The following is a 23,708-nucleotide window of genomic DNA, read 5'->3' as shown; positions in this document are numbered from 1 at the left end:
ATTCAGTCCCTTCGATCTGCTCTGCCATCCAGTTAGAGCATGGCTGATTGGTATCTTAATTCCATTAACCACCTTTGCTCCACTCCCCTTATAAAGGGACATGGTGGAGTAGTGGCAGTGTCAGTGAGTCCAGGTTAATAATGTGAGGAGGCATGGGTACAAAAACCACCACAGCAGCTGGTGAAATTTAAATTGAGTGAATAAATCCAGATTTGAAAGCTAGCCATCAATGATGAAAGCCATCGAAGAACCACTGATTACTGTAAAACCCCAGACGATTCACTACTGTGGTTTAGGGAAGGAAATCTGCCGTCCTTACCCCATCTGGTGTATATGTGACTCCAGTCCCAGGGCAATGAACCAGTCTGTGAACAATATAAACAATGGCCACACCCCAGGAAGGAATTTTAAAAAATACTTCTATCTTCAAACAATACAGTTATTTAAAATTTCTAATACATATCATTTATAAACCATTAATGAAGTTCCACCATTCATTTTGAAAGTTGAAAAGCCCATCTCATTTTACAATCTCAAATCCAATATTTCAACGTGGTCAGCTGATGGTCCTCAGGGAGGGATCTATTGGCTTGACAGACAACTTAAGGATACACATATTTGTGTTGGAATGGGGGCACAATGGAATTTTACTAATTGTACATGGAACTGAAGATGAATAGAGGCCAGATCAGTATGCAATTGAACCTAGTCTCCCAATGAACTTATCAGTCCAGCTTTCATCAATGTTCTCATTCAGCTGGCTCACTCACCCTGACCTGGAGTAGTGCAGTTCTGTACTTCTCTGGAGACAACAACTGGACAACAACAGGGTAGGAGGGTTAGTGACCTCTTGTACTCTTGGCAGAACCCCCTGAGCAAGAAAACTAAGTTTTGGACTAAAGGTCGCCCTGCTAGGGAGTGTTGGAATTAGAGGAGAAAGTGAGGACCGCAGATGCTGGAGATCAGAGCTGAAAATGTGTTGCTGGAAAAGCGCAGCAGGTCAGGCAGCATCCAAGGAGCAGGAGAATCAACGTTTCGGGCATAAGCCCTTCTTCAGGATTCCTGAAGAAGGGCTTATGCCCGAAACGTTGATTCTCCTGCTCCTTGGATGCTGCCTGACCTGCTGCGCTTTTCCAGCAACACATTTTCAGTGTTGGAATTAGACTAATGACTTGCTTAGATAAAAAATGTCTTATCATAAACAGGACACACCAACAAGTTTAGACATTAACTATGGAAGACCTTAGTGTGTTGGATGTGACTCTAACTCACTAATGAATTAACTGACTATCTAAGTTCATGTGGATCGGATCAAGTCAGGTTGTCCTGCATCCATGGGAGATCATCCACGTGCCCCCGACATAACAAGGAGATCCCAGCACCTCCTCACTCCCTTCACCCTACAGACCAATAAACACATGACAAGCTGATACTTACATCATAGGCCCCGGCTTTGATTTGTTGGTATAGTCTATGTTGGTCTTCATCCCAGAATGGTGGGTAACCGACCAGCAGAATGTACAAAATGACACCTGATGAAGACAAGACAAAGGGAATAAAGCTCAGTGTATTATCATGCTATCATAGCACTATCCTGATGCAATCTTGTAACATTTACATCCGAGTCTAGAAGTGAATGGGATATCAGTTCAGCCTCTTCATTGAAACAAGCAGCAGTGGGAAATCCCACAGGCAGAGTATGTATCTCCGCCCTGATATCACAGAATAGTTAGGCTCTCCTTAATAACAACTGATAGTTATAAAATCTCCTTTCAATAGAAAAGTACCCCATTCATTCAAAATTTGCTACTGAGCCATAAAGTAAGTTAATAAGATCACCTTTATGCCTGAACAGTGTAGACCAGTAACAGTCCTGCAATTGGAGAACATAGGAACACAAGGAGGCCTTTCAGCCCTATCTTGAGCCTGCCCTGCTATTCAGTTAGATCATGGCTGGTCTGCAACTCCATTCCATTTGTCCACTTTTGGTTCATATCCTTCAGCAAGGGGAGATGTTGGTGAAGTGGCATTATCACTGGGCTGATAATCCAGAAATTTAGGGTAATTTTCTGTGAACACAGGTACAAATCCTACACCGGCACCTAGAGGAATTTAAACTCAATTAATCAACCAGGGTTTTCAGCTAACTTCATGAGTGATAACCATGGAACCATCACTGATTGTTATTAAAACTTAATGCTTATCCTCTTTGGGTAAGGAGATCAGCTAAGCTTACCCAGACTGGCCTACATGTGACAACAGGCCAACAGTAATAGGGTTCACTCGCAACTGCTCTCTGGACCATTAGGGATAAACATTAAATACTTAACTATTCAGAAACACCATATTCTGAATTACAAAGAAATGATGGGGCTGGAGAAGATTCCAAACAGAGGGAGGAGTGAGACTGTGGAGGGATTGCAAAATGGCGATGGAAGAGTTTACAGAATTATGATATAATGTTTCCAACGTAGTGGGCTGAAAGTCCTCCATCTCCACCTTAAATGATTTATTTTCTTGTGTATTAATAGGTTTATAAAAAGGGAAAATGTATTGAATATTATATCACCTTGTACAGGGGCACAAGGCAGCTAGTAGCAAACCAGGAACTAATTTTGCATTGGATTAGATTTTCTGCCAATTTGTGATGCTCTGACATTGATTTAAACTTGAAGTCAAGCCAGAAAAGATCAATGCATTGAATCCCCACCTGGAGTACTCGCTGGCTGACTGACTGTGAGCTCGGCTCTGAATCAGCTAAGGCATGACTGATAGCTCCCATCTCTCTGAGTTAGACCATTTTGGATTCCTACACCAGAGATTTGAGTAAAACACCAGATTGGTACACAGTTCAGCAGCGACGGAGTGCCGCACTGTCAGAGGGTTAGTGCTGAGGGAGTGCCGCACTGTCAGAGGGTCAGTACTGAGGGAATGCTGCACTGTCAAAGGGTCAGTACTGAGCGAGTGCTGAGGGACTGCTGCACTGTTGGAGGGTCTGTACTGACAGAGTGCCGCACTGTCGGAAGGTCAGTACTTAGGGATTGTTGCACTGTTAGAGTGTCAGTACTGAGGAAGTGCCACACCGTCAGAGGGTCAATGCTGAGGGAGTACTGCACTGTTGGAGGGTCAGAGAGACAGTAGTGAGGAAGTTCTGCACTGTCAGAGGGTCAATACTGAGGGAGTGCCTTCACTGACAGTGAAGGAGTACTGCACTGTCAGAGAGGCTGTAGTGAAGGAGTTCTGCACTGTTGGAGGGTTAGTACTGAGGGGGTGCCGCACTGTCAGAGTGACAGTTGTGAGGGAGTTCAGCACTGTTGGAGAGCTCAGTGGAGAACTGAGAAAATACTATAGCTTTTGATGTTGTAGATTATAGAACAAAACAGGACAGAAGGAGGTCATTGTGCTTTCACTGGCTTCATGACAGAGAGATCTAGTCACTGTCCTACTCACTTTACAATTCTTTCCCACTTTGATGAGGCGTTGAATTCCCTCTTGACTTTGAGTTACATGACCAATGTATCAAATCCAAAATTGAACTATACTGTGATCCAAACATTCATGGCAATCTATCTGCACGGAAGACTTCCATCTCATTTCATGGTCAGGAGATTCTCACAATGCATTAAAACATCTCTCATCGTGGAAATTAATCTTTTCATGACTTTAATTGAGCAGAGTTTCCCCAAAGCGGCTATATATAATTATGGAATGTATTTTAACAATGCCAGATAACGTCACTTTTAATTAATCAACAAACTCATCAGGAAGTGAGATTCCATGGGCTGGGAGTTTGAGCTTTCAGTGGGTTTGATTCAGGGAAGGTCAGAGAGAGTTTCCTTCCCATAGACCAATCATATGAGGATATTATAGATATAGTTCTTATTTGCGCTTGGGCAGAGAGGAATTTAGGAGGTTACAAGTGAGATGTCATGATGAGATAACTAGTCTACTCTGCAGCCTTATTTGGTTTTCTCTGGCAATTAGGGAATATCTATCCAAAAACCTAATCTCAGGAGATGGAATGAGTGGGTAGAGTCTATGATGGGGATTGAGATGCTGCCAGACCTGCTGAGTTTCTGTTTTGGCTTCAGATCTCCAGCTTCCGCAGTTCTTTAGTTTATTTGAATATTCATGCACTGTGGGAGAACAATTAAATAGTTGCAGTGCGTCAATGTTGGAAGGCTGTTGGGCAGCATTGCTTCCTCATGACACCAGGGTCCTGGGTTTGATTCCAGCCTCGGGCAACTGTCTGTGTGGAGTTTGCACATTCTCCCCGTGTCTGCGTGGGTTGCCTCTGGGTGCTCCGGTTTCCTCCCACAGTCCAAAGATGTGTAAGTTAGGTGGATTGACCATGCTAAATTGCCCATGGTGTTCAGGGATGTGCAGAATAGGTGGATTATACAATGGAAAATGCATGATTACAGGGAAGAGGTGGGCCGCTCTTTGGAGGTCAGTGCAGACTCGATAGGCTGAATGGCCTCTTTCTCACTGTAGGAGTTCTATGGACAGTAAACATTAACCTCGTAAGGAGCTCCATAGGAGGGGCATTGGTCAACACTTGACACTTAGCCACCTGAGGAGATATTAGGATAGGTGATCACAGCCTTGGTCAAAGGGATAGGTTTTAAATGAGTCTTTTAGGAAGGAGGGGCAGGTGGATTTATGGATGGAAGGTATTCCAGAGCTCAGGCAGCTGAAGGTCCTGCTCTCAGTCATGTTGCAAAGGACATAGTGGATGTGCCACACATGGCATTGAAGATGGTCTTGTAGAGTTGGAGGTTGCAGAGATAGGGATCAGCGATGAGATAATGACCCTTTGGTGACATTGGCTGAGACATAAATATTGACCAGGACATCAGAACATTCAGGTGTACTGCAAAATCACAAAAGCTGTGGGATCTACTACATCCAACTGCGAGGAGAGAAAGGACTGGTCTTATCTGAAAGCTGGTATTCCAGACAGTGCGGCTCCCCCTCAATACTGGCCTGGGAATGTCAGTCTGGATTATTTGCTCAAATTATAGGAGCTGCTTTTGAACCCATCAGAGTATTACTAAGAGAGGATATTGCGGAGTCTAAAGCCAGGGGAATACAGTTTCAGAAAGGACACGGGATAGACCATTTAGGAGAGAGTGAGGAAAAATTACTTCACTCAAAGGGCAGAGAAGCTGTGGAATTCTCTACCATAGAAAGCTGTGGAGGCCAAATCACTGAATATGCTCAGGGAAGGAACAGATTTCTTTTCAATTTCAAACGCATCAAGGGGAATGGGAACAAACCATGAAATAGAGCATTAGCCATGATCATCTTGAATGGTAGAGCAGGCTTGAAAGGGCAACTCCTGCTGCTGGTTTCTATGTTTCCTGATGAAGGGCTTATGCACGAAACGCCAATTCTGCAGCTCCTCGGATGCTGCCTGACCCGCTGTGCTTTTCCAGCGCCACACTCTCGACTCTGATCTCCAGCATTTGCAGCCCTCACTTTCTCCAGGCTTCTACATTTACCTGGTGAGGAGGGAGCTGGCAGCCAGTGTGAGAAATTCAGTCGATGTGTAAGCAAGCTTGAGGAGCACTCAGCTTCAATCACCTCATGTCCCTTGAGGAACAGCCTGTCACTCGGGAGACTCCCAGTTCTACAATAATAAAGATCTTGGTCTACACAAAGAGGGCGATGAACTGACAAATATTTTTCTTCCTTTCACACAACAAGGAGTTGCTGTGAAAATATTTGCCAAGACTCTTCACTCCCACTGTCATACGCTTAATTTAGCTCCGTGACACCTACAAAGCTCGCACAATATTACGACCCCTGGGGACAGCATCAGCTGCTTACCGCAAGCCCACAGATCCACAGGCTTAGCGTAGGGATCCTTCCTTAATACTTCAGGCGAGAGGTAACCAGGAGTTCCAGCAAAGCCTGAAAATGCAAGAGGAGAGAATGAATGGAAGAGATATTGAGACCCTCAAGCAGATTAAATTAAACGTTCATCAAATATAAATACCCAGCAGTTCTGGCTGCTCTGGGAGAGAACAGCATTAACATTTCAAATTAAATATAACTCATCTTCCATTCTGAAGAAGAGTCATTTTAAATATGCCTCGCTCCCCACAGAGCATTCGAGCAATTCTAGCAGTTTCTGTTTTTATTCCAGATTTCCAGCACTGGTGGTATTTGGTGTTTTATTAAATTAAGCAATGCTCATTTCTACACTGTCAGATGGTCTTTGGCCTTTCTAGAAATAGTTGTTGCTAGTCTGCTTTGGGAGGAAGTCCTGTTCGTGTTTGTGAATGGCATTGGCTTACAGTCTAGCGACTCCTTCATTTTAAAATTCTCATCATTGTTCTCAAATCCCTCCATGGCTTCACCCCACTATTTCTGCCGTTCCCACCAGCTCTGCAGCCTCTAAGATATTGGTGCTCCTTGAATTCTGACCCCTTTCTCATTCCCCCATCCCACTGTCTTAATTGGTCCATTATTGACAGTTGCGTCTTCAACTCTTTGGATCTTAAGCCTGGGAATTCCCTCCCTCAAAATCTCCAGCTCTCTCTGTTTCTCTTTCTTTAACCAATCTCTTTGGCCAAGTTGTGGGGGCGCTGGTTTTGGACTGGGGTGGACAAAGTTAAAAATCACACAACACTAGGTTATAGTCCAACAGGTTTATTTGTAAGCACTAACTTTTGGAGCTCTGCTTCTTCACACCTGATGAAGGAGTAATGCTCTGAAAGCTAGTGCTTCCAAATAAACCTGTTGGACTGTAACCTGGGGTTGGGTGATTTTTAAGTTTGGCCAAGCTTTTTCTCATTTGTCCTAATATCTGTTTCGGTGGCTGAGAGTCAAACTCTCCATTAACCCTCCTGTAAAGGCACTGAGATTTTTTTTCTCCATGTGAAAGGAACTGTATGAATACAAGTTGTTGTTAACAAAATAAAATTGTGACTTGAGCTCTATTAACAACTTTGAGGTGTCTCTGGATCCAGAACACACTTACATCAGCTGCCCCTGCTAGTCTGTTTTTGTTGTGTGGTTATTACACAGCTGGTGTGAATGATTGCACAGCAAAGCACCAATTTATCTGGGATCAAAAACTCATTACAGAGAATTTGCAACATAAGCCATTCAATCCAACTGGATTTTCTACTCTCTTTCTTCAGGAGCTCCTTAGAACCTATCTGTTTGACAGTGTTTGGCCGCCAGTCCTGTTATCTCCTTACGTGGTTTCAAGTTTTAATTGTTAGTGCTGCTGGGCTTCATCTGAGGACATTTAATAAGTTTAAGAGGCTTTACAGATGAAACGTGTTGCTGTAGAAGTGAAACTTAATTTTCAACTAATGTTTTAAAAAGCTGATTTATTTTTTAATAACAAGTTACTAAAGATCCCTGCAAACTTCTTCATCCTTTTATCCTTAATGCCTGTCAAAAATGGGGTATATTCTATGTAACACAGGCTATTCGGCCCGACAGGACCTTTTTTTTATTCACTCGCAGGATGTGGGCATCTCTGACTAGGCTGTGGAATTGTGAGAAACAGTTAGGATTGCCTGATGGGAAAATTGGCCAACTCAAGCCAAATCAGTAAAAGTGACCAGTCAGGTGTAGGTTTGCCATTAACATCCAACTTTTTTTCTTTTAAGGGAAGTAAGATTAAGACTCTTTGGTCCATTGAACCCACTCTGCTATCCAACTAGATCAAGCCTCATCTCTTACCATTGGATCCATTTTCATGTACTGTCCCCCATCCCTTTTATAGTGAATAATCTCTCGATCTCTGAACATCCACAATGACTGAGCTTATACTGCCCTCTGAGGTAGAGAATTCCTACCCTCCGAATGAAGAAATAACTCCTCAGTTCACTCGTAAGTAGCCTTTCCCTTACTCAGATACTCTGTGTCCTGGGGTTTGAATACTGTCCTCCCCGTAATATCACCCCCACCCCCGTCAACCAGATCAAGCATGTTTGCATCTACCCTGTATGAAATGTAACTGAGAAGATCAATCTGTCACTTTTCTAGACTCTAGAGAATACAGGCTCAGTCTCCTTAATCTCTCAACCTCACACACATGCAAAGGTAGCTACCAGATATTGACTGTTGCCTGACCAACTGTACTCCAACAGGAGATATCAGCTTTAGTATTGTCCAGAAATCCATGATTTTATCAATCTACCATTACAAATACTGATCAACACAGGAATGTAACTTGTTCTTTGCGGTAAATGACACTGCCAGACACAGAGAGTTTACATCTTGCTGTGCTGTGGGTGGAGGTGAATAAACATTGGCAGGCGAGAACTGAGAGCTTTCCACTGTAAGAGTGACTGAAATGAATAGATGCTTTCAAAGTGAAGTTAGAGAGGGAGAGGACCGTGCTGGTGGAGTGAGAGGAAGAGAAGTGGGGAGGAGAGGTTTGTGGGAGAATGCAGGAAAGTGGCGTTGAGATAAGAGATCAGCCATGATCATATTTAATGGCAGAGCAGGCTTGAGGGACCGAATGGCCTATTCCTGCTCCTGTTTCCAAGTTCCTATCATGCCATGGGCAGTCATATGTTAGCCCAATCCAGCCCCGAACAATGGAAAATTATCTCTGAGAAATATCTCCTCACTTTAACTTGGAGTAGTAACACTGACATCTGGGGGAGGCAATGATATAGTGGTATTATCACTAAACTATTAACAGCTAATGTTCTCGATACCCGGGTTCCAATCCTGCCATGGCAGATTATGGAGTCTGAATTCAACTTGAAAACAAATCTCTAGAATTAGGAGTCTCATGATGACCATGATTGCCAATTGTTGGGAAACTCCATCTGGTTCACTAATATCCTTCAGGGATGGAAACTGCCATCCTTACCTGGTTTGGCCTATATGTGACTCCAGACCCACCAAGATGTGGTTAACTCTTCATTGCCCTCTGTGCAATTAGGGATAAGCAATAAATGCTGGCCTTGTGGAATTGTGGGAAACAGTTAAGATTGCCTGATGGGAAAATTGGCCAACTCCCAGGAGTTGGCCAATTTTCCCATCAGGCAATCCTAACTGTTTCTCACAATTCCACAGCCTAGTCAGAGATGCCCACATCCTGCGAGTGAATAAAAAAAAGGTCCTGTCGGGCCGAATAGCCTGTGTTTCATAGAATATACCCCATTTTTGACAGGCATTAAGGATAAAAGGGTGAAGAAGTTTGCAGGAATCTTTAGTAACTTCACAGTTGAAGAAAACCCTATTCCACGTCCAACTCCTTGTATCTCCCCCAAAATGGAGGTGAAAATATCTTTGTTCACCCACGGCCCTGGAAATAGCAGGGTTCACGACGGCTGGAGCTCTGGATTACTGGGTGTCTCTGGCAGAATGGAAATTTCATTTGATTCCATTATGATGCACGTGGGGCAGACCTTTGGCTTCAATACTCACCAAACCAGGCTTGTTGGTCCCCTTCAACTTCTATAGCCAAACCGAAGTCCGCAAGTTTCACAGCAGCTCCTTTAGACTTGGAAGCGAGCAGCAGGTTTTCAGGCTGAGGTCAGGGAATAGAGAGACAAGAGTGACAATGAAACATGGAAAGAACGAGAGAGAGAGACTTAATTCATGAGGTACACCTTTTTCCACTCATACCTCAGGTTCATTCAAGTCAACTTGCGAACTCCTCCAGGCTAAATCAAATTCCCTCTTAATTCTTTCCTCATTATCTTACCCTCATTGATGTTTGACGTAGATCAGGTTGTGTTCAAGCCCCACACTGAAGACTCAAAGGCCAGAATCCAGGTTGACCTCCCACTCTGTGTTGCTGGAGTGGACACCGTCAGCGTACTATCCTGCTATCTCAAGACCTCACTTGCCCTCATGGATGGGCCTAAAACAAATCCTATGTCATTGTCATTTACCCCATTGCTGTTTGGGGGAGCTTGCTGTGCAGATATTGGCTGCTCCTTTTTAAAATTTATTTTTTTCTTGCGACATGGATGTAACTGGCAAGGACATAAAACATAGAAGCAGAATTAGGCTATTCGGCCCTTTGAGTTTGCTCTGTCTTTCAATCATGACTGATATGACTGAAGGGTCATCCTTTTACTCTGAGGCTGTCCCCATTGGGTCCTAGTCTCTGCAATTATTGGAAACATCTTCTCCATATCCACTCTGTCCAGGCCTCTCAATATTCTGTGAGTTTCAATCAGATACTCTCTCCGTCCTTCTAAACTCATCAACCCAGAGTCCTCAAATGCTCCTCATATGATGTGGCCTTCATCACCGGGATCATTCCTGTCAATATCCTCTGGACCTGCCCCAAAGCCAGCACATCCTTCCTCAGTTAGAGAGCCCACAAATGCTCACAATATTCCAAATGTGGTCTGACCAGAGCCCTATACACCCTCAGCCCTGCATTTGTTGCACCTCCTGAATTACCCGTGTGAAGGTAGTGGTGAGTCACATTCTCGAAGATAATTGAATGGCTTGCGAGGCTATTTCAGAACCTGTTAAGTGTCAATCACGTTGCTGTGGGATGGGAGGCCAGCCCTGTATAATACAACAATGACCACATTTTGAAAGGTACTCTACCGGCCGAGCTTTGAGACACCATGATCTCATGAATGGTGCTACATAAATGCAGGCTTTTGTTCTTTGCTTGTGTATATTGACAGGACAGACCTGAGCCTGATGATAGCACTTGGCACAGGATATAGACTTGGGATTCCAAACACTCAACACAGCCTCCCAGGGGGAATCACAGATGTTTGCTTGAATTCCCTTGATATAATTGTCTTCCAAAGGAACACAAGGCACTCAATTTCTAACCACAATGTACAAAACCGATTCACACATAACCTGCTAAAAAAAATCCTGCTAATATTGTATCACCTCTCAATGTGTTTTATTCCCTTCAGAGTCCTGTCCTTCCCTGTCTCCACAATATCCTCCAACCGGACAACTCCAATTCTCTTGAGCCCCTGAGTTCTACATATCTCTCCTTAAACCCTCTCTACCTCTCTCTCTGACCCAGCCTTTAGTCACCTGCCCTAATATCTCGATAGACACCTTGGTTGCAAAATTGCTGTTCGATGCAAGCTCAAGCAAAGCGCCTGGGGATGTTTCGCCAGGTCAAAGTCGCTACGCAAACGCTAGTGTTTGCAATAACTGAACAATTGGGGTGAAAAATACAGGAGGGGACATCAACAAATGACAGGCGGCAGTGAAATTAACAAGTCTGTTGCTTACAACGTGAGATTTCCAGTCTGTGGGCCTGTCACATTCTGCATTCAGTGTAAGTGCACAGAGTGCAATCATCAGATTATCAACCAAACAGGAGCAGACCATCTCGCACTCAGCTATGATTTGGAATTCAATTAACATCTCTGACACACGCTGTCTGCATAATCCTTCCTTCCTCTCTTAGAAACGTACAAATTACTTTGCATTGCTTTGCATCTGTGCCCTTATCAACATGATACAAGGGCTGAAGAGTTTTGCACATTTCTCTGCAGTTGTCCATAATGATTACATCAAACCTGCTGCAATCCAGCTCCTGTTCAAAATAACTGCTTTAAAAGCATAGATTAGTGTCAATGGAGCCCAGCTAGAAGAGCAAGACACAGCTAAATAGAAGCTGACTGCTCTGACAAACTACACCAATGGTACATTGTGTCTCCTTTTAGATCACTTGTCAAACCATACTCATCATGTCAGTATAGCAGCAGACCATTCGGTCCCTCAAACCTGTCCCATCATTCCAATAGATCATAGCTGAAGTGTACAGAGTAGAATCACAGTTCAAAGATGTGTAGGTTAGGTGGGTTAGCCATGGGAAATGTGAAGTAACAGGGACAGGGTGTTTGGAGGTGGGGATGGGATTGTGTGGTCTAGGTGGGATGCTCTTCAGAAGGTCGGTGGGCCGAATGGCCTCTTTCAGCACTATAGGGATACTATGATTCTATGATTTATAACTTCTAAAGCACAGAGGAAAGCCATTTGGTCCACTGAGCTATTTCTGCTTCTCTCCAAGTGACGTCCAATTCCCTACCATTTCATAAGAATATAATAATTAAGAGCAGGAGTAGACCATTCAGCCCCTCATGTTTGGTCTACCATTTAATACAATCATGGCTGATCTCAACTCAATGTCAACTTAACTTCCTTGTCCTTCAACTCATTACTAATTTCTCTATGGCTGTACACTTTCTTTCCCTTAAAAATGAAAGCCTCAGTTGAATTACACCATGCTCTTTCTTAGACAGAGTATTCTAATTTGTAACCACTTGCTGTGTTAGAAAATGGTTTTTGTTTGCCAGTCACTGTAAATTAGTGTGCTGTGGCTCTCAATCCTCCACCCAATGGGAACCGTTCCTCTCCATCTACTGTACACAGGCACCTTGGATCTCGATGTATAAGCAACCCCTCCCATTGATCACCATGTTGCATGAGATTATTGGCATTCTTGCTCATCATGAGGTTGGTCTGCTACCTTTTGCAGGGCAGAGATTGATAGGGTCAAGGTAAACCACGTGCTAGTCTAACAAGAAGAGTCACTCGCTCGGAAGAGGGCATAGTATTGCTTGTTAGCACCAATAAAATTACACTGGTGTAAACGATTTTGATACAAAGATAATGAGGACGTCATGGATGGTAGGATTTACTCCTTCAGGATCCTAAGTTGTTCTCCCGCTAATTCCAGATAACATCTTGTGGGTGGTGCTTTTCAGTATTAACAGACCCATACACACTTATTTAAGAGATATGAACACTTCTCTCAACCCTTCTCTCAATGGTTGACTCAAAGGAAACCATCTCTTATCTATCCACACAATTGAAATCCCTCATCTCTGACACTACTCTTGTAAATCTTTCCTGCACTCTCTTTAAATCCTTCCTACAATGTTTCATTTTCCCCCAAAATAGACACAATGCTCCAGCTGAGGATAAACCAAAACTTCATAAAGGTTCACTATAAAGTAATGCTTTTGAACTCTTACTTATAAAGTACAGGATTGCAAATACAATACTCACCAATTTCTCATCCTGCCCTGCTACCTTCAATGAACTGCGCCTATATATCCCCAGATCTTTCTGTTCCTACACTCTGTTCAGAATTGCACCCTCTATTTTCGATTGTCTATCCTTCTGACAAACATATATAATTCCACACCTTTCTGTTAAACGTCATCTGTCACATGTCTGCCCATTTCATGAGCTCATGTCCTCTTGAAGTTTATTACCATCTATCACACAACAATTCCAAGTTTTGCACCGTTTGCAAGTTTTGAAATTTATGCCTTGCACACCAGGTTCAAGGCATGTCGATGTTTGTCCCTCTACTGAACTGGAGTATTGCTGAAAAGACTTCTTTCATCATACATGCTTCAGGTCAATTATTGAGTCATGGAGTCATTGAGATGTACAGCACAGATACAGACCCTTCAGTCCAACTCATCCATGCCGACTAGATATCCTAAAATAATCCAGTCCCATTTGCCAGCATTTGGCCCACATCCCTCAAAACCCTTCCTATTCATTTTTTAAATGCTGTAAATGTACCAGCCTCCACCACCTCCTCTGACAGCTCATTCCATAATACGCACCACCCTCTGCGTGAAAAAGTTGCCCATTAGGTCTCTTTTATATCTTTCCCCTCTCATCCTAAACCTATGCCCTCTAGTTCTGGACTCTCCCACCCCAGGGAAAATACCTTGTCTATTTATCTTATCCATGTCCCCCATGATTTTATAAACTCCTCAGCCTCCAACACTCCAGGGCAAACAGCCCCACCATATTTAGCTTCTCCCTATAGCTCAAGCCCTCCAACCCTGGCAACATCCTTGTAAATCTTCACAAGAATTAATACAAAAATAAAAAAATAACATTTATTCTGTATGAAATAAAAATGCTGATTGGTTGGCAATTGGGCTCTGATTGATAGGAACATTCCATGGACAATGCACCAGTTAATGACAGTTAACTGCCAAGAACTTTTCAAATTTTAAACAAAATAGGTTGACTCTGATTGATTAAGGTATTGCCCTAAGAAATGAGCCAGAGATGATTGGCACCTATGTTGTTTAGCTGAAACAACCACAGTATATGTATCTTTCTGTTTGCAGTGACCAGAGCTGTGTGTATTGATGTATTGACAACCACCTGATGAAGAGGCAGCACCTCAAAAGCTAGTGCTTCCAAATAAACATGTGGGACAGTAACCCGGTGTTGTGTGATTTTTAACGTTGTGGTGATGTATGCAGCTTCCAATACATGCAAGTGCAACACACTGTCATAATTAAGAATAAGAGTGAGGTCAGGGAGAGGTCTGAAAGTAAAGGCGAGAATTTTAAAATCAAGATGCGGCTCGACTAGGGCCCATTTCGTACAAGGGCCTGGTGAAAAAGCAGGAGATTGGCCGTCGGTAATGATGCTGATCTGAAGGGCTGGTGCAGGAATGATGATGTCTTTCTGCACCACTGCTGTGATTGTAGGTCAGTGAGCACAGGGGAGATGGAGAACAGGACCTGACATGAGTCACAACAGTGGCAGCAAAGTTTGGATGCCGCCAAGTTGACCGAGGGCAGAGCAGTGGAAGAGCAGCAGGGAGTGTGTAGGGTCAGGATGAGAGGTCACGACATAATGCATGAGAGGGTTCCAGCAGCAGATGAGCTGAAACAGGGTGAAGTCAGCTGCTGGTAAAAGGTGGTTAGTGATGGCACAAACAGGAGGTTGGAAATTCATCTCAGGAACAAATATAACCCCAAGGTTGTGAACAGACAGTTTAATCACAGACTGTTATCTAGGACAGAGCCAGAACCCAGAACAAGAGAAGGGTGTTTCAAGCAGAGAATATTTAAATCTCAATACTTAAATCAGAGAAAATGTTTGCTTTTCCAGAAACCTCTAATAGCAAAGGATTCAAATGCAGGGATAAGGTAGGAGGGTGAGTATGGGTGGGATGCACTGCATAGAGTCAGTGTGGACTTGTTGGGCCAAATGGCCTGTTTCCACACTGTAGGTATTCTATGATTCGATGACACCATGCCCTACCCTCTGGAACATCATGATCCTTCAAATTATGGTCTTTTCCAATTTCCCAAGTTTCAGCGTTCCACCATTGGTGGCTCGGCCTGTAGCTGCTGGAGCCTTGTTTGCTCCAGATTTCACTCCCGAAAGCTTTCTGCCTTTCTCTCCACCTGTACCAGACTTCTTACAAACAGGTGAAGCAGTGACTTGCCTGTACTTCACTCAACCTGGCCCACTGTGAACCTGCTCACACTCCTCCACATCGGGGAGGCGAACGGCAGACTGGGTGGCCGCTTTGCAGAACCCTTACGTTCTGTCTGTAACAATGATCCAGAGATTCCTGTTGCCAGTTGCTGTAATAGACACCACCCTGCTCACACGGCAAGGTCTCTGCCGTGGGTCTGCTGCAGTGTTCCAGCAAGTCTCAACACAAGCTGGAGCAACAACATCTCAAATTCCATTTTGGGAACCTTACAGCTTTCAGGACTCAACATTGAGTTTAATCACTTACAGCATGAACACCTCCTCCTGTGTCCATTACCGACCCCAATACCCCAGGTCCTGTGAAAGACATGGGCTGCTTCCAACTTACTTTCAACTACTCATGGCCCCCATTAGCACCTATCTCGCTTCTCTTCTGCCCTGGTCTATTATCAACAATCCCTATGTCTTACCACCATTTTTATCTCCCTCTCTGGGCTTCCTCTCCATTCACTCTCCCCTCACTTCACTTGCTACCCCAACTTTGTCGTCAGCACAAATACAAACTTATCTGTGCTTCTATCAGTTCTGAAGAAGGGTCACTGGATCCAAAACATTTTCTCTCTCCACAGATTCTGCCAGACCTGCTGAGTTTCTCCAGCAATTTCTGTTTTTATTTGTTTCTTAGAGCCTGCCTCTTTGACCAACATTGGTCTTGGTACAAGAGAAAAACGTGCTGGGGATCCTCAGTAGGTCATGCCTAGTCTCTCCTAAATGGATCTGTGATAAAAATGATTCGATGGTCACTCCTGTGAAGTTCCATGGGGCAATCCAATGTGTTAAGGGTTCCACATCAATGCAAGTTATGGTTGTTGTTAGCGTGGGAAAAACTAGTCATCCAAGTCAAGGAAGGAGTGATGTTGAGGAATTGTAACTTTAACTCTGAGTACTGCTGTGTTTGTTCAGATTGAGAGTGGGAGTATGCAGATTAGATTAGAATGTCATATGGCCACCCTCCCCCATACACAACAGCTCGCCAAAGATCTGGAAGCTAATTAACCCAGAGCACAGAGTAAATGTGGGCTGGAAATTGAAAGTTTCCAGTGTATTTCCACAAAAATTAACCATTAAAATTCCACTTTGTTTTCAGCTGCTGGTGGGAACTTCAACTCCAAAGGAGCAGCAGGAGGCCATTCTGCCTCTTAAGTTTTTTGCGTCACTCCCTTAGATTAGATCCCCTACAGTACGGAAACAGGCCCTTTGGCCCAACAAGTCCACACTGACCCTCCGAAGAGTAACCCACCCAGACCCATACATCCCTGACTAATGCACCTAACACTATGGGCAATTTAGCATGGCACATCTTTGGATTGTGGGAGGAAACTGGAGCACCCGGAGGAAACCCACGCAGACATGGGGAGAATGTGTAAACTCCACACAGACAGTTGCCCAAGGCGGGAATCGAACTTGGGTCCCTGGTGCTGGGAGGCAGCAATGCTAACCACTGAGCCACCGTGCCACCCACAATTTTAAATCATGACTGATCTGTCATTTAATTCCATCATTCCGTCTTGGTTTAGTAATCCTTAATGCCCCTTGCTCAGTGAAATCCTGACAACCTTTAGTGTAGAAATGTGAAAGTGGACCCCAGCCTCAAAATGGGGGAGGACCAGGGATGTCGGGGCCGTGTGGTATTATCGCTGACCTATTCACCACGAGACCCAGGTAATGTTCTGGGGACCTAGGCTTGAATCCTGCCACAGCTATTTATTAAAAAGTCTGGAATTAAGAGTCAAATGATGACCATGAATCCACTGTTGTTTGTCAGAAAAACCCATCTGGTTCATTCATGCCCTTTAGGGAAGGAAACTGCCACCCTCACCTGGTCTGACCTACATGTGACTCCAGACCCACAGCAATGTGGTTGACCCTTAACTACCCTCTGGACAATTAGGGATGGGCAATAAATGTTGGCGCAGCCAGTAATGCCCACATCTCATGAACAAATAACAAAAAAAACAGGAGAATTGACATTTTGGGCAAAAGCCCTTCATCAGGAACATCCGAAACATCGATGCTCCTGCTCCTCGGATGCTGCCTGACCTGCTGAGCTTTTCCAGCACCATACTCTTGACTCTACTCTGCATCTGCAGTCCTCACTTTCGCCTAATTAAAAAAAGGTTGTTCATAGAATCAATACAGTGTGGAAACAGGTTATTTGGCCCAACAATTCCATACCAACCCTCTGAAGAGTAACCCACCCAGACTCATTCCCCTACCCTATTTCTCTACATTTCCCCTGACTAATGCGTCTCACCTACTCATCCCTGAACACTATGGGCAATTTAGCATGGCCAATTCACCTAACCTGCACATCTTTGGAGAGGAAACTGGAGCACCCGGAGGAAACCCAGACAGACACAGGGAGAATGTGCAAACTCCACACTGACAGTTGCCCGAGGCTGGAATCAAAACTGGGTCCCTGGCACTGTGAGGCAGCAGAGCTAACCACTGAGTCACCGTGTTGGGAGTGAGAGGGACAGATTTCAACTCTGCTCTGTGCACTCGGTAAAGAGCAGTAAGGTGATAGGGGTATGCTTGTGATGAATGGGGAGGGGATTGGTAAAGGAAGGTGTCGTGGGTATAAAAATGTGTGCTTCAGGCAGGTTTACAACTAGGAGGATGTGATAGCCACTCCTCTCTTGTTTTGAGTTGCTTTTTAAGATCTTTGACTAAGTCTTTGCTCCTTTGTGCCTCATCATTGAATGTTGCTTCCTAATTCTCCTGCACTGAGTCAGAGGGATTTGAAAACAAGGGTAGGGATTTTAAAATTGAAGTGTTACTTAACGAAAACCAAGCCCAAGGGTGACTGGTGAATAGGACATAATGAAAGTTAATACATCGGCAGAGTTTTGGACACGTAGCTGCTGGAGAGCAGATAGTGAGAGACAGTTAATGCAACAGTTTTTCAATTAGTTCCATTCCCACAATTTACCCAATTCCCCTTTGAGAGTTACTACCTGCTGCCATCACCATTTTGAGAGCCCACTTTCTCACAAAGCTCTCCTCATAAAAACATAAGGGCGAGGAATAGCAAGAGGCCATTCATCCCCTCAAGCCTGCTCCATCATTTAATATGATCACAGCTGATCTCACCTGGGCCACAACTCCATTCTCTTGCCTGATCCTTATGACCCTTCAATTTATTACGAATTAAAAATCTGTTTCCTCCTTAAATTATGTTGCAGTGTCCATCACACTCTGGGATAATGAATCTCACAGATTGAGAGATATAATTCCTCCTTTTTCTGTTCATTCATGGGATGTAGATGTCACTGGCTAGACCAGCATTTATTGCCCATCCCTGACTACCGAGGGTCAATTACATTGCAGTGGGTTTGGAGTCACATGGAGGCCAGACCAGGTAAGGATGGCAATTTCATTCCCTAAAGGACATTATTGATTCAGATGGCTTTTACCATCAATTGGCAATGGACTCATGGTCATCATTAGACTCTAAATTCTTGATTTTTATTCATTTCATTTTCCACTGTCTGCCTTGGAGCCTGGGTCCCCAAAACATTACCTGAGTTTCGAGATTGACAGTTTGGTAATAACACAACCACGCCACCGCCTCCCCATATCATTTTAAAATGTGTTAGCCCTTAATCTAAAACTGTAACCTTTCATTGCAAATTGCCCCCCATGAGGAAACGTCCCCCCAGTATCTACTTTGTCAATCCCCCTTAGCATCTTATGTACAGTATCAATTAGACAGAGTCATACAGCACAGAAACAGACCCTTCGGATCAACCAGTCCACACAGACCACGTTTCCAAACTAAACTATGCCCACCTGTCTGCCCCTGGCCCATTTCCATCCAAATATTTCCTATTCATGAACTTACCCAAATGTCTTATAAATGTTGTAACTGTATTTGCATCCACCATTCCACACATGAATCACTCTCTTATTTGCCCCTCATGACCTTTTTAAATCTTTCTCCTCTCACCTGAGAAATATGCCCTCTAGTTTTGGATGCCCCTCGGACAAAGATCTTTGCTATTCACCTTATCTAGTCTCCTCATGATTTTAGGAACCTCTAAAATGTCATCTCTCAATCTCCTACATTTCAGTGAAAGAAGTCCCAACCCATATCCTCTCATTCTTCTACACTCTAGCGAGTGAAGCCTTAAACTGCTCAATGCTTTTCTTTCAGCTTCTTTGTGGACTCTGCTAAATCTGCATCGTCTAGTTACTGACAAACAACTCTCTCCCTCTCAGTACATCCTCATCACACTCTCCATACACCTCACCCACACCCTTCAACCATTGAGAACACACTTGTCTTGTTTATGCTATCAAAAGCCATTATGAATTTGAACACCTCTATTAAATATCCTCTTAACTTTTTCTGAAGAACTATTGTAATTTTGAAAATGTAATTGGATTGAAGCAGTTGGTTGAGTGATGAATAATGTCCCCAGAATCTGGGAAAGAACTGCCCTCTCCATTTCTTTAAAATTGTGCTTTTGGATAGAGTCAGAGACGTACACCCTTCAGTCCAACTCATCCACACTGACCTGATATCCTAAATTAACCTAGTCCCATTTTCCAGCACTTGGCCCATGTATCTCAAAACCCGTCCTATTCATACAACCATCCAGATGCTTTTTAAATGTTGTAATTATACGAGCCACCACCACTTCCTCTGGCTGTTCATTCCATACATGCACCACCCTCTGCATTCTTAAACAATCATGTAATGGAATGGGCTGTGTCGAGAATTGACATTGAAAACAATCTCAGTCTCTCCACAAAGCTGAAGTCCCTCATCTTTGATATTACTGTTATTAAATATATAGCACTCTGACAGGGCTGGACAGACTAGGTACGAGGATGATGCACCCTCTGGTCATGAGGTGAGAGTCTGGGAGTTCTCAGGAACAAAGGATAATGGTCTCAGGGTGTGGGCTAGGCCTGAGGAGAAATTTCTTCACTCAGAGATTGGTGAAATTACTGAATTCTCTACCATAGCAGGCAGTACAAGTTGAGTCATTGCAGGCTACAGTTTGATATTGATCAGCTGGTAAATTGGGCAGATGGAATTTAATCCCAATAAGTATGAAGTGATGCATTTTGGGAGGCCTAATAAAAGAATAATATACACAATGAATGGTAGGTCCCTTGGAAGTACTGAAAAACAAAGAGATCTTGGTGCACAAGTTCAAAGATCCCTGAAGGTATCAGGTTGATAGGTTGGAGAAGAAGGCTTATGGGATCTGGCCTTCATTAGCTGGGGCACAAAACACAGGAACAAGGAAGTCTTGTTACAACTTTATAAAACATCGGTTAGGCCACAGATGAAATAGTGTGTGCGGTTCTGGTCACCACATTACTGGAGGATGTGATTGCACTGGAGAAGTTGCCAAGAAGATTCACCCTTGTCCTCATTGAGCATCTCACCAGCATCCACATTCTGAAGATCGCTAGCCGCCATTTCTGGCACCTCAAACAGAATGTCACCACCAGACACATATCCCCCTCCCCTCACTTGTCAGCCTTCCACAGGGACATAGTGGTTCACATAGTGCTTGCTTCGGCAGCATATATATACTAAAATTGGAAGATTAGCATGGCCTCTGCACAAGGATGACATGCAAATTTGTGATGCCTTCCATATTTTTGGGCGTCACGGTGGCTCAGTGGTTAGCACTGCTGCCTCACAGCACCAGGGTCCCAGGTTCAATTCCAGCCTTGGGTGACTGTCTGTGTGGAATTTGCACATTCTCCCCACGTCTGCGTTGGTTTCCTCTGGGTGCTCCGGTTTCCTCCCACAGTCCAAAGATGTGCAGGGTAGGTGAATTGGCCATGCTAAATTGCCCATGAGGTTAGGTACATTAGTCAGAGGGAAATGGGTCTGGGTGGGTTACTCTTTGGAGGGTCGGAGTGGACTGGTTGGGCCTGTTTCTACACTGTAGGGAATCTAATCTAATCAGGGACCGTTCCCTCCAGGTCACCATGGCCCACTGTACCTTCACTCCTAACATCACCCCTCCCCCTGCAGCCCCACGGCACCTTCCCCTCCATCCGCTGAAAGTGTAACATCTGCCCATTTCCCTCCTTCCTCAATATCCAAGGATCCAAACACACCTTCCAGTTGAAGCAACCCTTTACCTGATTAGATTAGATTAGATTACATTACAGTGTGGAAACAGGCCCTTCGGCCCAACAAGTCCACACCGACCCGCCGAAGCGAACCCACCCATACCCCTACATTTACCCCTTACCTAACACTACGGGCAATTTAGTACGGCCAATTCACCTGACCCTGCACATCTTTGGACTGTGGGAGGAAACCGGAGCACCCGGAGGAAACCCACGCAGACACGGGGAGAATGTGCAAACTCCACACAGACAGTTGCCTGAGGCGGTGCTAACCATTGTGCCGCCATGCCCCCCTGCACTTCTCACAATCTAGCCGACTGCATTCGCTGCTCACAATGTGGTCTCCTCAACATCGGGGAAATGGAGTGTAGACTGGGTGACTGCTTCACAGGACACCTACATTCTGCCCACAAGTAAGACCCTGAGCTTCCAGTTTCCTGCCACTTTAACACCCCACCCTGTTCCCTGGCCAACATCGCTGTCTCAGGCTTGTTGTAGTGCTCCAATGAAGCTCAGCGCAGGCTGGAAGAACAACCAGAGGATACTACTTGAAGGTGAGGAGGTAGTGGTTTAGAGGAGATCTGAGGAAAGACCAGATGGTGATAGAAATATGGAACGCACTGCCTGAGTGGGTGATGGAGGAAGGTACTCCCCCAACATCTGGAGGAATGCTTAAAATTGCAGGGTATAGAGGGTTATGGGCTGAGTGCAGGTAAATAGGATTACAGTGGTTTGGTGTTAGACCTGGTGAGCTGAAGGGCCAAATTCTATGCTGTATATATATTTGGAAGCCGGAGATTTAGATATGTACAGTCATAGAGATGTACAGCACGGAAACAGATCCTTCGGTCCAACCTGTCCAATATCCCAACCCCACCTGCCAGGACCTGGCCCATATCCCTCCAAACCCTTCCTATTATATACCCATCCAAATGCCTTTTAAATGTTGCAATTGTACTAGCCTCCACCACATCCTCTGGCAGCTTATTCCATACACGTACCACCCTCTGCATGAAAAAGTTGCCCTTTAGGTCTCTTTTATATCATTCCCCTCTCACCCTAAACTTATGCCCTTCTCGTTCTGGACTTCCCGACCCCAGGGAAAAGACTTTGTCTATTTATCCGATCCATGACCCTCATGAGTTTATAAGCCTCTATAAGATCACCCCTCAGCCTCCGACGCTCCAGGGAAAACAGCCCTAGCCTATTCGACCTCTCCCTATAGCTCAAATCCTCCAAACCTGGCAACATCCTTGTCAATCTTTTCTGAACCCTTTCAAGTTTCACAACATCTTTCCGATAGGAAGGAGACCAGAATTGCACGCAATAGTCCAACAGTGTCTAACCAATGTTCTGTACAGCCACAACATGACTTCCCAACTCCTCTACTCAATACTCTAATAAATAAAGGAAAGCGTACCAAGCGTCTTCTTCACTATCCTCATTACCTGAGACTCCACTTTCAAGGAGCTATGAACCTGCACTCCAAGGTCTCTTTGTTCAGCAACACTCCCTAGGACCTTACCATTAAGTGTATAAGTCCTGCTAAGATTTGCTTTCCCAAAATGCAGCACCTCGCATTTATCTGAATTAAACTCCATCTGCCACTTCTCAGCCCATTGGCCTATCTGATCCAGATCCCATTGTAATCTGAGGTAACCCTCTTCGCTGTCCACTACTTTTGGTGTCATCTGCAAACTTACTAACTATAAATCTTATACTCACATTAAAATCATTTATATAAATGACGAAAAGTAGTGGACCCGATCGTTGTGGCACTCCACTGGTCACAGCCTCCAGTCTGAAAAACAACCGCCACCACCACCGTCTTCTACCTTTGAACCAGTTCTGTATCATATGTCAATAGGTATGAAGTGAGGGATGGATTTTGGCTGTGAGACACAGAATCATCCTTCCTTTTGCTCCTAGTTTCTTTGTCTGTTTACATTTCTGCTATTCCCTCTCCAAGGCCTTGGCAGTATCAATCTGCTCGATCTATCTGGAAGACCTGCTCCATGGATAAATTGTCAGGGTGCCTCACCTTGAGATCTCGATGTACAATTCCCATCTGGTGACAATGTAGAACAGCCTCCAGGATCTGTTGGATGCAGTGACTGGAAAGAATAAAACCCAAGAAAAGGATAAGAGTAAAAGTGATCATCACTGGACGTTGTACATACCATGACAAACATCATCGAGACACGACTTGGAGGTGCCAGTGTTGGACTGGGGTGCACAGAGTTAAAAATTTCACAACACTAGGTTATAGTCCATGATCTTAACCTCCACAACCACCTGATGAAGGAACGATGCTCCAAAAACTAGTGCTTCCAAATAAACCAGTTGGACTA

The 23,708-nt window shown here is 44.3% G+C and overlaps 1 protein-coding gene and 1 pseudogene across 2 annotated transcripts in view; one reads left to right on the top strand and one right to left on the bottom strand.

Moving 5' to 3' along the window:
- Nucleotides 1-23,708, bottom strand: part of LOC122556983 (calcium/calmodulin-dependent protein kinase type II subunit alpha) — a 258,438-nt gene that overhangs the window by 56,911 nt on the left and 177,819 nt on the right. For both annotated transcript variants that reach the window (XM_087995125.1, XM_087995124.1), the window contains exons 6-9: nucleotides 23,399-23,471; nucleotides 9,409-9,511; nucleotides 5,833-5,916; nucleotides 1,438-1,532 (exon numbers count right to left, since the gene is read on the bottom strand). In XM_087995125.1, coding sequence (XP_087851251.1) covers nucleotides 1,438-1,532; nucleotides 5,833-5,916; nucleotides 9,409-9,511; nucleotides 23,399-23,471 — 355 coding nt within the window. The remainder of the gene's footprint in view (nucleotides 1-1,437; nucleotides 1,533-5,832; nucleotides 5,917-9,408; nucleotides 9,512-23,398; nucleotides 23,472-23,708) is intronic.
- LOC122557005 (U6 spliceosomal RNA) lies at nucleotides 20,780-20,876 on the top strand (annotated as a pseudogene).

Source organism: Chiloscyllium plagiosum, unplaced genomic scaffold (assembly GCF_037043375.1).
Source record: "Chiloscyllium plagiosum isolate Xiang-an unplaced genomic scaffold, Cpla_swu_hap1 HiC_scaffold_16, whole genome shotgun sequence".
Classification (NCBI taxonomy): Eukaryota; Metazoa; Chordata; class Chondrichthyes; order Orectolobiformes; family Hemiscylliidae; genus Chiloscyllium; species Chiloscyllium plagiosum.
Note: the sequence above shows the minus strand (reverse complement) of the source record. Positions and strands in the feature narration are given on the sequence as shown.